We start from the raw sequence: 16,589 nt of genomic DNA, 5'->3' as shown, positions 1-16,589 counted from the left end.
AACTTATTCAAGACAATCCATTTAGAAAAATAATGGAATAATATTCGTATTATAGAAAGTTACTAAATGAAAAACTTAAATATTGTAGAAAAAACTAATATATAAATAGGAGAATATATATCATATAATTCTATCTACCCTTTAAATTTAATTATTGATTATATTAAGTAAATAAATAATAAATATTATTGATAAATATAAATATCAAAATAATTTGAGAAAATCATACAAGATAAAGTCAAGTAAAATTTCAAGAGCAATACAAGATTATATTCATTGTATGATATTAAACTGGTAATTTATTAAAAATTTATATGTTAATTTGATAATATAAATTTATGAGAAAATATAAAAATATAAGGGTAATAATTAGAATTATTATGAGAAAATTCGTATATATACACATAAAAGAAGAATAAAAAAAAAATTAAGCGATAGCGTAAAAATATATATACTAATTAAACTCATGTAGGGATTTTAGCTAATAATCAGAACTCATAATTTCAAAATGAGAAATATAAAGATACTATTAGGATATTATACATAAGATAAGTATATGATATATATAACACAAATTAATAATTATTTAAAATATTGGTACGTTTTTTAATAAAATAATAAAAGTTTTATCTCTTTATACTTTTGATGAATTCAAAATTATAATTTAGTAAAAAATAATATATTATTTAAATATCAGAAAAATATAAAACGAGAAAACTAATCAAATATTACAGTAGAATAGAATGTACGAAATGAGAGGGGTAAAATTAATTTTATTATATTTATATTTTAAACTAATTAATAAATAAAAGATGAATAGATAACACTCAAGAAAATTATCGATAAATTTAGACAATCGAAGAATTTTGAGCAGATAACATAAGTTAAAAAAAAATATTTTCAGTGTAAGAATATATATATATATCAATTAAAGAGAAGTATTATCAAAATATTAAGCCAATTGACAAGTGAATAAAAAGTTATATTAGTAAATATATAGTACTAAGTACGTGCGAATATAATAAAAAATAAAGAACAAATAATTTATTTGATTACTATATAATGTGTTACTTTGATTTGTATAGATTTTGTTATATTTCTGTACATTATATTAAATAATAAAATAATTACTAATATTTATTAAAATAATATGATATATCAGATCATAATTTTATAAGATTAATATTCTGTAATTATCTGGTTCTAACACTAGTTTATGCTAAAGACGATGACATTGAACCTAATTTAGCCTCAAAAGTTAGTTTGAGATAATAATGAACCAAATATACTGATGACCATATTTTCTCTGCAAACGTGGGATACATACTACGTAGGTAGTATATTCTAAAAAAATAAAAAATTACTACTAATTTGTCACTCACTATTAGGGGTATCAATGGATATTCAAAAACCGATTAAACTGACCGAGCCTTACCGCACCGAACCGAGTTTTAGGTTTCTTTTTTAGAAACCGTAGCTTTTTTATATAAATCTTTAACCGCACCGATAATTAGGACTTTTTCAATATGAAAACGAAAAAAAAAATGAAAAATCAAAAGGGCGTTTTATTCAAAACCCCAATTGGTAGGTTTTTTATTTTATAAAAACAAACCGAAAACATTACCGAACCGTACCGAATAAATTTTATATATGAAAAATATATTTAACTAGCAAGTTTAAAAATAATAATGTATTAAGTTTTCCTTGGGCCTTGGAATTATGTAAACTATTACAAGCCAACAAGTAATTAAACTCAAAATGTAATTCCTAAATCCTATTATGCTACTTCTACTTAAACTAAAATATTTCAAGTATCTTTATTAGCAAGACATAAAGTATTCTAGCGATTATGAGTAGCAAACTACAATGTATTGAATATGTTTCCTTTCATATAATTTAGATTTATCTTTTTAAATATTTAATCTTCTATAGACTTTATTCTTGAGTCCCAACTTGGTTAATATCTTTCAACTCGTGTGATTTATATTTTCTTTGCCTTTGCTTGGTTTCTTTTAGTTGTTGTAGAATAGCTGATGGATCTATACTCTAGCCATATTTTATTTTTTTAATTCATCAACCTCTAAACAGTAAAATGTCTAGAGAGTTTTGCTAAGTCCTATAAAAGAATGTATGTTAGTGTATTCTACTTCTACATGATATTTAAAAAAATACCAAAAATTAACCGAACCGTACTGATACCGAAGAGAAACCGACATGATTGGGACGGTTTCGGAAAGTCTAATTTTGATTATACATAATAGAATAACCGAAAAATTAGTATGATACAAATTTTATAAAATAATCCACCTCTGAACCATTGACACCCCTACTCACTACCCTTTTGCCCTTACCGTTCCTTAACCCCTATTACTAGAAAAAGTCAATCCCCACATCGGTCGACCCTACCCCCCCAAAAAAAGAAAAGAATTATAGAGGTATTAGAATAAAATAATAACGTACATATGAAACTAAAAAATAAATTTTGAAATTAAAACACAGGTACCCCTTAAATTCAAAAATAGAAAAGGTGTCGAAAAGAATCCGTTTTCCCGCCTAAATTTCACCAAGTCCAACAAGCAAAATGAACTAAATTCATCACTCCACATCTCCAAAGCAAAATTTCATCTTCATCGACTTTTATTTCAGTAGGGTTTTGATCTCCGAAGCCCTGTGCCACTTCCATTTTCTAGGGTTTTGATATCGACCCTCTCTGGGAACTTCTCGCTCTCAGTAGTCACCATGTATATTAAAGAAATTTGCTTGGAGGGATTCAAGTCATACGCAACAAGAACAGTCGTCTCGGGTTTTGACCCGTTTTTCAATGCCATAACGGGCTTGAACGGGTCAGGTAAATCCAACATTTTGGACTCAATTTGCTTCGTTTTAGGGATTACGAATTTGCAGCAGGTTAGGGCTTCTAATCTACAGGAGTTGGTGTACAAGCAAGGCCAAGCTGGCATCACTAAGGCTACCGTGTCCGTTGTGTTTGATAATTCAGACCGTAGTCGAAGTCCTTTGGGATATGAAGATTGTACGGAAATCACTGTTACCCGTCAGGTACATTTCATTTTCTTTTACTGTGTTTGGAAAGCAAATGTGCACAGAGGAGGAGCCAGTATTTTAAGGTTATGGGTTTTAGATTCTAGAAAAGACAACTTACTGGGTCCGGATGAATTATTTATACATTTTAAGTGATTTTTTTTTACACAAATACATGGTCTTTGCCAAAGCTATTGGTTCCTGCCGAACCTATAAGCCAAAGGCAAGCTCCGCCCCTGTATGCCGATAATTGGCTAATGGGGTTCTTACTTGTGAAAATCTTCAGTTTGAAGTTAAACTTGGATATTTGTGTACAATTGTTGAAAGAGTTCCATGGACATAACAAGCATAAATAAAGTGTTTCTTTTTAATTGGTGCAAACCAAAAATTGAGCTTGTATCTTGATTGCGAGAAGAATGAATGCCACTGCTTTTATTATTTGCTCTTGTTAACTCGATTACATGGCTGATTTATGGGGTTGTTTACAGGACATTTTTAAGGCTTCTATTGTTCACATTGTAACAGGAACCAGCTGCTTTTTCTTCGGTTTGCTCTTTCTTGTCAGGCTTAACTATGACTATGGGTGAAGAATCCTATAATGAGTTTTACTATTGTATATCATATTTGTCAGTAAGTAGTATTTCTATATTAAATAGAGGATAGCAAGATCCAACCTGGAATTGTCATAAACAAGGCAGTCAGAGACTGAAATTCTTATTCTGCTTATCCTTTTCTAAAATGTCTGCTTTTATTTGTTAACCTATTGTGTAAATTAATAATTGATCGTATACGTGCAGATTGTGGTTGGTGGAAGGAACAAGTATTTGATCAACGGGCACCTTGCACAGCCAAGTCGGGTTCAGAATCTTTTTCACTCTGTGCAGCTAAATGTAAACAATCCACACTTTCTTATTATGCAAGGGCGCATCACCAAAGTCTTGAACATGAAACCCCCTGAAATCTTGTCTATGCTTGAAGAGGCTGCTGGTACAAGAATGTATGAGACAAAGAAAGAAGCTGCCCTGAAAACTCTTGAAAAGAAACAAAGTAAAGTTGATGAGATCGACAAGCTCTTAGACCAGGAAATTCTTCCTGCTTTGGAGAAACTGAGGAAAGAGAGGATGCAATATATGCAATGGGCTAACGGGAATGCCGAATTGGACAGACTTAAACGCTTTTGCATTGCCTATGAGTATGTTCAAGCTGAAACAATTATGGCTGATGCAGTACAGGGTTTAGAAGGTATGAAGTCTAAGATTACTGAAATTGATAATAATGTGGGAAAGATGAACGAAGAGATACAAGAAATGGAAAAGAGAGCCTCAGAATTGCAGGCTGAGAAAGACGCGAACATGGGTGGGGAGATAAAGCTTTTGACTGAAAAGGTTGATGCTCTTTCATGTGATCTGGTGAAGGAAACATCTGTCCTGAAAAATCAAGAGGACATTCTAAAGACTGAGAAAAAAAATTGTGTAAAGGTTAGAGCTTCATATTTTCCAGACTTCCTTTTTCTATTTTCTTTTTCTTTCATCCCAGAAATTTCACTGTATGTTTCTGATACTCGTCAGTTTCTTAAGCTGTGTTGCTGTTATGTCCCTTGGATTAAAAAATCATGCATTGATATTGAAGGTTGAAAAAAATCTTGAGGAATTGAAGCAATCAGCAGAAGAAAAAGTTGCTGCTGTAAGAAAGGCTGAAGAAGGAGCATCGGACCTCAAGAAAAGAGTTGAGGAGCTTTCTATGAGTCTAGAAGAGCATGAAAAGGAGTACCAGGTGAGCATACAAGACTTTTATAGGGATCGGTGCACAATGCATATCAAATCCTATCATATCTCAATCAGATGATCTCCATTCTCTTGTAGGGTGTGCTGGCTGGTAAGAGTAGCGGGAATGAGGAGAAATGCCTCGAAGAACAACTAGCTGATGCCAAAGTAGAAGTTGGAAATGCTGAAACGGAATTGAAACAGTTGCAAACAAAAATAAACCATTGTGAGAAAGAGCTAAAAGGGAAGAAAACTCAGCTATTATCAAAGCGAGAAGAAGCTGCTGCAGTGGAAAAGGAGCTTAACAATGGGAGGAAACAAGTGGAAAAACTGCAGAAAGCTTTGGAATCTCTTTCATACAAAGAGGAGCAGATGGATTCATTACAAAGTGTACGTCTCTCAATGATGCCCACTGAACTCTAAAATATTCAGACAAAAATAATTCGGTTATGTTTTTCTTGTTGTTGATTGATGCTGTATCTTAAATCAGGATCGTGCCATTGAAGTAGAGGCTATACAAAAGTTAAAAGATGAAATACGCGTTCTTTCCTCTCGTCTGGCCAATATTGACTTCACATATAGTGACCCAGTGAAGAATTTTGATAGATCAAAGGTGAAAGGCGTAGTTGCAAAACTCATTAAAGTGAACGATAGTTCTGCAATGACTGCTCTAGAGGTTTGTGCATGTACTCTGATATTTTGTTTAGTTTTCTGATAGTCTAATCCTATAAGAGTTTACTGAGCTGAGTAGTATGTTGGGTTGTGGCATTATACTATTTTATCTACTGCAGGTAGCTGCTGGTGGGAAGCTGTTTAATATTGTGGTAGACACAGAAGATACAGGAAAGCAACTTCTACAAAAAGGTGGTCTTAGGAAGAGAGTGACTATTATACCCTTAAACAAAATTCAAACCCATCCCGTTCAACCAAGATATCAAAATGCTGCTACTAGACTGGTCAGTCACTGCAATTTCCATGATAGGAAGTGACCATTAATTGGTGCTTTTATTAGAACACAAGTGTTTATTTTACAGGTAGGAAAGGGCAATGCTGAAGTGGCAATTTCTCTAATTGGATATGATGAAGAACTCAAAGTATGCCTATGCCTTTGCCAGTAACTCTTTGTTTCTGATGTTTGCAGATTTATAAAACAAACTTTTGAGTCTGATACCAAGTTTTTGATATCTCATTATTGATTTGGCTTCTTTGGTTTCTGACTTGGACAATTTTGGATTCATCTGTTTCGTGCCTAATTTTCATTGCTATGTCAATGACAGAGTGCGATGGAGTATGTATTTGGTTCAACGTTTGTTTGCAAAACTATTGATGCAGCACGAGAGGTAAGGTGTCAAATGTAGTTATTGGTACATTGGTGATTTTATATTATTTGTATTTCCAACTGTTCTCGTGTTTTAATCTGAATAACAATTACATAAGACTGCTGACAATAATTATCTTCAACTGAAGAAAGACTACTGATGCTTTGTGCTTGTTAAAAGTTAAAGCGAATTGATGATATTATACATGTCTTGATTTATTGAATTTAAGCAGGAAAATATAGAGAATACTTCATAATATTCTTCAGAATACCGTAGGAAACTCTATATTTTGTGTAGTAAATTTACTTGTTAGCAATACAGAGTTACTGCTTACCATTAATGTTGTTAAAGGCCCGCTTGAGGCGTGTTAGTCCTGAAGCTTGGTGCTACACAAGTTTGGCGCTTCTTCTCCTTAAGTCAGCATCTTAGCGCAGACACAATGCATGCCTCAATACCCATTGATTCTCTCTTAACAACAACATAATATTGTTGGCAAGATGAATGTGATAGTGATGGGGATAAGGAAGTAGAACTTGTTTTTGTCCACCTTCATGTTGGTACTTCCTGCTATCTGATCTGTATTTTATTAAATGAACTGTAGGTTGCTTTTAGTCGGGAAGTTGGAATACCCAGTGTGACACTTGAAGGTGATATTTTTCAGCCTAGTGGACTTTTAACTGGAGGTAGTCGGAGGTAAGCGATCTTCTGCTGCTTCATATGGTCAATTTTGATTCTTTATAGAACAACTTTTCAAATATCTCTAGTGTTTTGAGGACCTTATTACTACACATTTCATGATGACATGTGAATATTTAAAGTAATATGAACTTTTTTACAGGGGCGGTGGTGATTTATTGAGACAACTTCATGCTTTGGCAGAGGCAGAATCAAAACTGTCGTTTCATCAAAAACGTCTCTCTGAAATTGATGCCAAGGTTGGTGGATAATATTCTTCCAAATCATGTACACACATGACAATAGTCATTTATACTTTTGGGCTAGGGAAGGGATAAGTCACAATATAGGTGAATTTCAAGGTCATGCTGTTGGTGTAGTCATTAGATTGTTTTGATAAAATGGACCTTGGGCATACTCAAGCCCAAGAGCTAGTTCATAAGGTGAGGATAACCATATAAGGAGATGACAACCCATTCATTAACCAATGTGGGCTACTTAACACCCACCCTATGCCCTGGGCTTGTTGAGCATGGACAACACCCAACATTGGGTAAACCAAGAAACGATAGGGATGGGCCTCTCTTTGACATCAAGTTAAGAAAATGGACCTTATCCCATTCCTCGATCTATGCAAAACAATAGATTTTGAGAAGAAGAAAACGCTTATTGTATTTCTGTGTTTGTTTATATTCCATGAGCAAGGGAATTAATACAAAGCTCCTAATGCTAATTAATGAAATAAAATAAATCTATACAATTAATCCAATTATCAAATCAAATCAAATAAAATCAGAATAAAATCAGATCTCCTAAATATATTCAAATCTCCTGAAATCATGCTAATTAACACTCCTAAATCAAGTTTCCTTGAATCATGCTAATCTATACTCCTCCTCAAGTTGGTGCAAAGATGTCGCACATGCCCAACTTGCAACTCAAAGTATGGAAAGTTTGCTTGTTGAGACCTTTGGTAAACACATCAGCTAGTTGTTTTTCCGATGGCACATGAAACAAACTCGAGGCACCATTTGTAACTTTTTCTTTGATGAAGTGTCGATCAATTTCCACATGCTTTGTTCGGTCATGCTGGACTGGATTATGAGCTATATTGATGGCAGCCTTATTGTCACAGTACAAGGAAAGTTTTTCTTTTTCAGACAGTCTCAATTCCTATAGTAGCTTTTGTAGCCAAAGCAATTCGCAAACACCTTGCGCCATATCTCTATATTCTGCTTCCGCACTTGATCTAGCAACTACATTTTGCTTCTTGCTTCTCTAAGTAACCAAATTTCCTCCTACGAGCGTATAGTAACCGGATGTTGATCTTCTCTCACTAGAGATCCAGCCCAATCCGTGTATGTAAAGGCTTCTATTTGGATGTGATCATGTTTGGAGAAAAGTAGACCTTTCCCTGGAGCAGACTTCTGATACCGCAAAATGTGAAAGACAACTTGCATATGAGGATCTCGGGGATCATGCATGAACTAATAGCCCGTTTGGCCAAGCTTCTAAAATCAGCTTATTTTGAGAAGTGCTTTTCTCAAAAGTACTTTTTAAAAAAGTGCTTTTGGTGAGAAGCAGTTTGTGTTTGGCTAATTAATTTGGAAAGCACTTTTGAGCAGTAATTAGTGTTTGGCCAAGCTAACTTGTTTTGAATTTAATTTTTTCAAAAGTGCTTTTCAGAAAAATGCTTTTGGAGAGAAGCTACTTTTTTCTGCTTCTCCAAAATTGCTTCTGCTTCTCCTCAAAAGCACTTTTTTCCTTCCAAAAGCTTGGCCAAACACCTCAATTTTTGGCCAAAAGTGCTTTTGGCCAAAAAAAGCACTTTTGGCCCAAAAAAAAAGCTTGGCCAAACAGGCTATAACTCACCAGGCTAGCTGAATAGGCTATGTCTGATCTAGTATGGGAGAGATAAATGAGTCTTCCAACCAACCTCTGATATCTCTCCTTATCAACTGATTCTCCAACTTCGCTTTGTAACTTGTGATTGCTTTCAATGGGCAATTCTGCGGGTCTGCAACCTGTCATACTGGTTTCTTTCAAGAGATCCAGAATATACTTCCTTTGAGAAATAAAGATTTCTCTTTTGGATCTAGCAACCTCAATTCCCAAGAAGTACTGCAATTTCCTAGATCTTTGATCTCAAATTCATGTGCCAACAACTTCTTCAATCGAGACATGTCCTCTTTGTCATCTCCTGTTATTACTATGTCATCAACATAAACTATGAGAAGAGTGAGTTTACCTGTTTGATGTCTTATAAAGAGGGTGTGATCAACATTGCTTTGTTGGTAACCGAAGGAGATTATTGCTTTGCTGAATCTGTCAAACCAAGCTCTGGGGGATTGCTTCAGTCCATATAAGGCTTTCTTCAATCTGCATACCTTTCCTTGACTCTGCAGTATCAAATCCAGGAGGAATCTCTGTATGCACCTCTTCTTCTAAGTCTCCATGAAGAAATGCATTGTTCACATCAAACTGTTGCAAGTCTCAATCAAGATTAGCTGCACAAGAAAAAAGAATTCTAACAGTGTTCATCTTAGCAACAAGGGCAAATGTCTCTTGATAATCCACTCATAAGTCTGAGTAAATCTCTTAGCCACCAATCTTGCTTTGAATCTTTCAATTGAGCCATCAGCTTTGTGCTTCACAGTGAAGAGCCATTTGCATCCAACCAACTTCTTGTTTGGTGGTGAAGTGACAAGTTCCCAAGTCTCATTTTTTGATAAGGCCTTCATTTCTTCAATCATAGCTTACTTCCCTTAAGTATTAGTCAATGACCGTCTTTTGCTTCAATCCTCTTAATACAGAACTAGCTGGATAGTATGTGCCAAAGTAGGTTTCAGTTATAGTATCATGTAGGCAAAATACATAAGTTACCCCCTAAACTATGGACCAAATCCCTATTACACACTTTCTGAGCGCGAAAATCATCTTACACACTCAACCTTTTCAGAGTGTGTCTAATACACCTCTTTTTTCTTGACCAGTTTAGAAAAATATGTATAATATCACGCACCAATAAGATCATGACACGCGTCATTATTATTTTTTTAAAATAAATATTTAAAATTACTCTTATACCCCCAATTTAAAGAATCCTCTAACATCTCCATCTTCTTTTGCCTTCTGCCACCGTTTACACCACCGGAAAAAGCCATTATTGTCGCTTCTTATAACCTTTATGCAAATTCAGTTTTTATAACAGACCCAAGACCAAGAATGGAAGAGATAAAACTAAAATTGTAACTCCTCTGTTCCGCATTTTCTTTCTCCATTTTCAGATCTCTTATCACAACCAAACAAAGCAAATCAAAGTCAGATTTTCGTTTTCATAAATTAAACAACTTCAGTGTGAATGAAATCTCAAATCTTTCTTTATATGACAAAACTGAGTTGGGGATTTATAACTTTAGTCATTCTCATGATACAAGAAATTATTTATGTAAAGATTGGATGTTTATATGGGTTTTAATGATTGAAAATGAAGCACGAGAAGTTTGGAAGGGCAATTTTAAGAAAAATTACATTACCTTCGTTAAATTCTTTAACATGAGTTTTAGTGGGTTTTGTAAATCGCAGAGGAAGAACTAAACAGGAGGAGAGTTTGGGGAAGACCGGGGGGGGGGGGTTGTCCTGCTAGGTTGGGGAAGACCGAGATAAAAGGCTAGCTTGGCAGCTTTTTAAATTTGATTAAAATGGAAATAAGGAAAATATTGCTATTATTTGGACACGTGGCACTAAAATATGGATTTCAAAAGATCTTTACAAATTTTACGCGCTCAGTTTTTCTTGTTAAGCACGCGCGAGTCATGTAACAAAAGAGGTGTGTATTAGACACACACTGAAAAGGTTGAGTGTGTAAGATGATTTTCGTGCTCAGAAAGTGTGTAATAGGGATTAGGTCCATAGTTTAGGGGGTAACTTATGTATTTTGCCTATCATGTACTGCAGTTCTCTTCGATGATCAGTCTTGCAGTGTAGAATGGAATTCTGGAGACAAGTTTGAGCTCCATTACATGACCCTTAAATCCCCCCCCCTCCCCCCTCTTTATGTGGGATAAATCGGGTCTATTTTTGGTTTCGTTTGAGGACTTATCTTTTGTTGTTTCTGGCATTCAGATTAATCAGCTCCTTCCGCTTCAAAGAAAATTCAAAGACCTTAAGGCTCAGTTGGAACTTGCATCATATGATCTTTCATTGGCCCAGAGCAGGGCTGAGCAAAATGAGCATCACAAGGTTGTTCACCTTATTCTATTCAGTAACATTTTTTAAAAGATAGAGAGTGGTATTTCATTTTCCTTTGTAGTTTGTTATTTCCTGTATGGCCTTTATTTCCCCTTCAAAGATAAGTGTATTAATGCTTGTAATATCTCTCGCAATTGTTATTTTGTCATGTAGCTTGGTGAACTAGTAAAAAAGTTAGAGCAGGAGCTTGGAGAAGCAAAATCAGCTGTTGAGGAGAAAAGACTTGTCTATGAAAGCTGTCTGGCCAACGTGTCGTATCTTGAAAAATCAATTCATGATCATGCTGGTAATAGGGCGAGCAGACTGAAGGATCTAGAAAAAAAGGTTAAGACTATAAAAAATCAGATGCAGTCTGCACTGAAGGACCTAAAGGTAGGTTTTTAATGTTTCCAGCACTTGTAAAAGTTATAAACACTAGGAGCAAATTTCTAGAATGATTTATGTCTTGAATGTCCATATTAAACAATTTCGTCAGTTCTTGGTTTTCCTTATCCTCTTGTTAGACTTATATTACGTGAAAAATATAACTGATAAGGAAAAGGACTAGAAAGCTATTGATTGAAAAATTATTATCCTCAAACTTAAGTAACTTCTCAGCATCACAATCTTTGGTTTGTCAGTTTGTTGCTAGTTTATGACGAGTTTTGTGGTTTTCATTCTAAGCGTGGTATCACTTGTAGAATTCAAAGTTCTTGTAGCACTTGAGCATTAGCCAGCTTCTTACAACGTAACTGTGCCTCAATCCCAATCTAACTGCGCTCGGCTATATGAATCCTATTATTCATGTTGCTCCATTCACCAGCTTCTTAGTGAGAAACTAACATAAAAGTGAATAAAATAATGAACAGCAATGTATGTCTGAAAATTTTGAAATGTCGTACCGAGATGGAATAGTGCAGTGGGACAATATCTCCCTCCAGACGTATCTTTGTTTTCAAAGCCATTAGTTTTGAAGGCCTTTTATTTAACCAAGAGTTAATTGTTTTCTACAATATTGCAAGATTTTCATCTGAATAGCAGAAGACAAGGACAATGTCTCAGATTTTACCAGTTTGGGAATTTAGCTGACTAGATGAGGATATCCTAGGACTGATATACTTTAGTTTCATATTGTTGACACTTCTGTCAGACATAGTTTGGCTACTGCAAATGAAGATTTTCTAAATCTGTTATCCCTAATGACATGATTGTTTATTCTTCAAGGGGCATGACAATGAAAGGGAGAGGCTTGTAATGGAGATGGAAGCTGTCAAACAGGAACATGCATCCCTTGAGAGTCAGTTAGTTTCTCTGAACAAGCAGATTGATGATCTTGCATCTGAAGTGGATTCCCAAAAGGCGAAGGTGATTTTTGCAGAGAACCTACATATAACAGAAGAGTTACTTCTGTTGCTAAATTAAAATGAAGAACATTAATATTTATTTGTTTTTTTCGGTTTGTTTGTTATTGCCCCTCCCCTTTTTCCTTCCTGAGCCAAGGATCTTCCGGAAATAGTCTCTCTGCCTTCTTAAAGGCAGGAGTAAGGTCTGCGTACACTCTACCCTCCCCAGACCCCACTCGTGGGATTACACTGGGTTGTTGTTGTTGTTTTTCCGGTTGCTTCTGTTGTGAATTTTCTCGACTTCCTCTTACAGGTTGCTTCTTTGAAAAATGATCATGGCCTGGCCCAGTCAGAACTTAACTCAGCTCGTGTGAAGATCAAGGAATGTGATTCTCAAATCTCAAGCATTCTCAAGGAGCAGCAGCAACTTCAGAATAAAATTAGTGAGACCAATCTTGAGAAGAAGAGAATGGAAAATGAGGTTTACTGACTGTTTATCCTTGTGTGCTTGTTCTTCTTCTTGATGTCCTTACTGGGAAAACTAACCTCTTTCATCCTAATCTGGTCACAGGTGAAGCGCATGGAGATGGACCAAAAGGATTGCTCCTTGAAGGTTGAGAAATTGATCGAGAAACATCCCTGGATTGCATCTGAGAAGCAACTTTTTGGAAGAAGCGGTACTGATTATGATTTTGGATCTTGTGATCCTCGTAATGCAAGGGAAACTTTTGAAAAGCTTCAGGCTGATCAGTCAGGGTGAGAACCTTCTAGTTTATTTAACAAATATATATGCAATGTTGCAGAACATTCTATTACCTCCCAATACTCACACTGCTAAATTTATCTCTCCGTTGAAGGCTTGAGAAAAGGGTTAATAAGAAGGTTATGTCGATGTTTGAGAAAGCTGAAGACGAGTACAATGACTTAATGTCAAAGAAGAACATTATTGAGGTTGGTATAATCAGTGTAACTATACTTTTCTGCTGTTGTTTGTTTTACTTATCTTGTGTTGTTGTTGCAGAATGACAAATCAAAAATCAAAAAGGTGATTGAGGAGCTTGATGAGAAGAAGAAAGAAACACTAAAAGTTACTTGGGAAAAAGTTAACAGGTAGCATAGTGGTTCATTGTGTGATGGCATAAGATCTGCTAATTTGACATATACTACTTCGATTGAAGAGTCTACTCTTCAGATTCTACAAAATCTCACTTTGATATTTCATACCTCTTCAGAGATTTTGGATCCATCTTTTCTACTTTGTTACCTGGCACAATGGCAAAGTTAGAACCTCCTGAAGGAGGCACCTTCTTAGATGGCTTGGAGGTTCGTGTTGCATTTGGAGCAGTTTGGAAACAATCATTATCTGAGCTTAGTGGTGGGCAGAGATCTCTACTTGCACTCTCTCTCATTCTGGCTTTGCTTCTTTTCAAGCCAGCCCCACTCTATATCCTGGATGAGGTACTTAAAATTTCTTAAACTAACATGCTCTGAGATTTACATTATAAAGAAAGAGTATTTGATCATTAATCATATCACTACTCATAAGATGCCAAGTAATGTCAGTGATTAAGCTCCAGATTCCTATGTGTGCTGCGAGTTACTATTTTGGCAGAATGCATCATGTAGTTTTATGGCAGTGGCTATTACCTAGAATTAATGAAAGGATTTGTATCTGTGAATCGTCGGAGAACGTCTTTTGATGCTGTGATAGAAACATCTATCTGAAAAAAAACGACTGAAAGCACCAATGTGATGTTCGTTTGTTTTCCTCTATCATATATTTTTAATTGTAGGAAGCATAGAGCAGAAGAAGCTAAGATAGGAGGTGACTCCTACGATATGTCTTCTCATCCATGTGATATTGTGATCTATATTTTTAGATATTATTTGATGTTTATCAAACTAGAAATTCGTAGTCCCTCTGGAACATCCAAAGTACTTGATATCAGTCCATTAATTATATTATTCTGTTTAACTTCCTAAATTTCAATTATTTAAATTCATCCTCTCTGGCATTTTCAGCGAGAAGTCATATATCCGATATCAACTTGTTTGGAATTGAGGCATAGTTGTTATAGGCAAGTTTATATTTTTAATTTGATTTTTTCACTGTCAAACATTTAAAGAATAACCTGAAAATTTTCTTATACCAGTGTTATAAAATTTAAATTTAATTAGCAACCCCTCCTTTGTGCCCTATCAAATGGCGTCACATAAAATTGGGATGTAGGACACATTTAAGGTTTGAACCAGCGGTATAATGAGGTTTCCTTCAAATTCCATCTGCGTGTCCTCACTTGAAATTTTAGGAAATGTTGCATATTTATGTACCGAATTCTAAATATGCATAATCAATACTGACCTATTGGTAGTTAGCCTTACTCTAATTGTCATGTCAAAAAGTTTTCATCTTGTCAGATATAAAGGAGCACCTTAACATATTGAATAATTTGTTTTTATGCTCTATTCTTGCTCTATGATGTGCTTGGGCATTTCCTATCTCAAACCCAACTTTGGTGATAGGGCATTTCCTCTCGCAAACCCAACTTTGGTGATAGTAAGTGGTGCATATGGAATGGTTGCTGAACCTTTTGACTGATCCATACGTACCTACAAACTTTGTTAGTAATTTGCATCTTTCGCCTGTGCTTGCTTGGCAGGTTGATGCAGCTCTTGATTTAAGTCACACACAGAACATTGGAAGAATGATCAAGAGTCACTTTCCACATTCTCAGGTGCACTAGTTTATCTATGATTGAATTTTGACAAATATCTCTTGAGCAACTCTTTTGGTCTGGAGAGGAACAGATTGTCATTGACATATGCTTTTGTATAAAAGTGAAATGTATGACAGTCGTTAATGTTCATAACATGACTAATTAGTGGCCAAAGGTCGAAGAGAACTCCAAGGCATAAATAGTTGTCAGATGGAAAATGTCAACTGTTGTGACGCTTTTGCTAACATTCCTTTTTTGATTTCTGTTATTTTGGATTCTGCAGTTTATTGTTGTATCCTTGAAAGAGGGTATGTTTAACAATGCCAATGTTCTCTTCCGAACAAAATTTGTGGATGGCGTCTCAACAGTGCAGAGAACAGTTGCAGCTAAGAACAAGTGATTCACAAGATGGTGAGAATGTAATTTTTCTTGCAGTAACTTGATAATTGCATGTTATGTTACTCCGATTTACTTGTCCTAAATGTTGCTGCACTTCTACTATTTGCAGATGCCCGGCGTCATGTGTATAAATTCTGATTTCCCTCTAATATGTAGAAAATCTCATCCCTAATACATTCTAATTATCTTGTTTGTTTGATATACTCTCCCCAACAGGCTCTCTAAGCTGTGCTGTAACCTTGTCTAACACCCTAGCTTTTCTGCATAAGTAGCAACTGCGACAATTTTTGGCTTTCTGTATCATTTAATTTTGCAGGTGGCATTTTGTTTTATGTAAGTAATTTAGCTTGGTAATAAGATATCTAGTAAGCACATAACTCGTCATTTTGACGTGAGCGTACATACTAGTGTAGTTAAAGTGTGCACACGCTCTACACCTTGGACTATATCTGCTGCATAATTAGCTTGCAGAAATTTGAAGTTGATTGTAGTTTACCGATATATCTGCTTTGCTGCTGACAAAATGCTTTTACTAAAATCGTGCATCCGTAATCCAGTTACTATTACGAGTATATACGATAAATTGGAGAAGATATTATGGGGTGCCTTGTCATGAACATTGGCGGATGCAGCTTTTGGCATTAGGTTCATCTGAATGAGGGAGCATAATATAGATAAAATATTAGGTTCTAGAAGTATATAACATATATTGAATAGTACCTTTTATCGGGAAATTTATTTCACTTCTGATCATCATACATAAATATTTATTAACATAAAAACTAAATTACTAAATGCATTAAGTGCACTCGTATAAGAACATTTTATCTATAGTATGTGATAAAATAGAAACCAGATTACTAAATGCATTATAATATACACTCGTATAATAGGGGACTGCTTTACTGAAATTTTGTAAAGAAACAAATTAAATTTTCAAAAGGGCCCAACCGGGTTCGAACCGGTGACCTCTTGAGCTGCAGTCAAATGCTCAGTGGTATATTAGAAAACCTACTAAAATTTCAACAAATATTAGATCAAAACTCAATTGTGAAAGTAGAATGAGTTAGTGTTGAAAACATTATTATGAGGTAACTTGGTTGT

At 35.0% G+C, this 16,589-nt stretch overlaps 1 protein-coding gene across 2 annotated transcripts; it reads left to right on the top strand.

Annotated features, from left to right (window-relative positions):
• Window positions 1-2,531: 2,531 nt before the first annotated feature.
• Window positions 2,532-15,986, top strand: LOC109241859 (structural maintenance of chromosomes protein 2-1-like). 2 transcript variants are annotated; one of them, XM_019408683.1, is made up of 21 exons: window positions 2,532-3,057; window positions 3,837-4,517; window positions 4,669-4,812; window positions 4,902-5,192; window positions 5,293-5,478; window positions 5,594-5,758; window positions 5,837-5,896; window positions 6,080-6,142; window positions 6,723-6,814; window positions 6,960-7,056; window positions 10,922-11,038; window positions 11,201-11,419; window positions 12,251-12,391; window positions 12,683-12,850; window positions 12,941-13,125; window positions 13,227-13,320; window positions 13,391-13,479; window positions 13,602-13,827; window positions 15,030-15,104; window positions 15,370-15,497; window positions 15,595-15,986. In XM_019408683.1, the coding sequence occupies exons 1-20, from the start codon at window positions 2,740-2,742 to the stop codon at window positions 15,484-15,486; spliced, it is 3,528 nt and encodes a 1,175-aa protein (XP_019264228.1). In that variant the 5' UTR covers window positions 2,532-2,739; the 3' UTR covers window positions 15,487-15,497; window positions 15,595-15,986. The 2 variants fall into 2 exon arrangements, with proteins under 2 accessions (XP_019264228.1, XP_019264229.1); XM_019408684.1 differs by having other exon boundaries at window positions 15,370-15,505.
• The last annotated feature ends 603 nt before the right edge of the window (window positions 15,987-16,589 follow it).

The sequence above is a fragment of the Nicotiana attenuata genome, unplaced genomic scaffold (assembly GCF_001879085.1).
Source record: "Nicotiana attenuata strain UT unplaced genomic scaffold, NIATTr2, whole genome shotgun sequence".
In the NCBI taxonomy this organism is placed as follows: Eukaryota; Viridiplantae; Streptophyta; class Magnoliopsida; order Solanales; family Solanaceae; genus Nicotiana; species Nicotiana attenuata.
Note: the sequence above shows the minus strand (reverse complement) of the source record. Positions and strands in the feature narration are given on the sequence as shown.

Bases quoted from the DNA above. Each gene is read 5' to 3' on its own strand.
- LOC109241859 (XM_019408683.1), top strand. From the start codon at position 2,740: ATGTATATTAAAGAAATTTGCTTGGAGGGATTCAAGTCATACGCAACA. The intron at 6,143-6,722 runs GTAAGGTGTCAA...AATGAACTGTAG, and splicing joins CTATTGATGCAGCACGAGAG to GTTGCTTTTAGTCGGGAAGT. The intron at 11,420-12,250 runs GTAGGTTTTTAA...TTATTCTTCAAG, and splicing joins CTGCACTGAAGGACCTAAAG to GGGCATGACAATGAAAGGGA.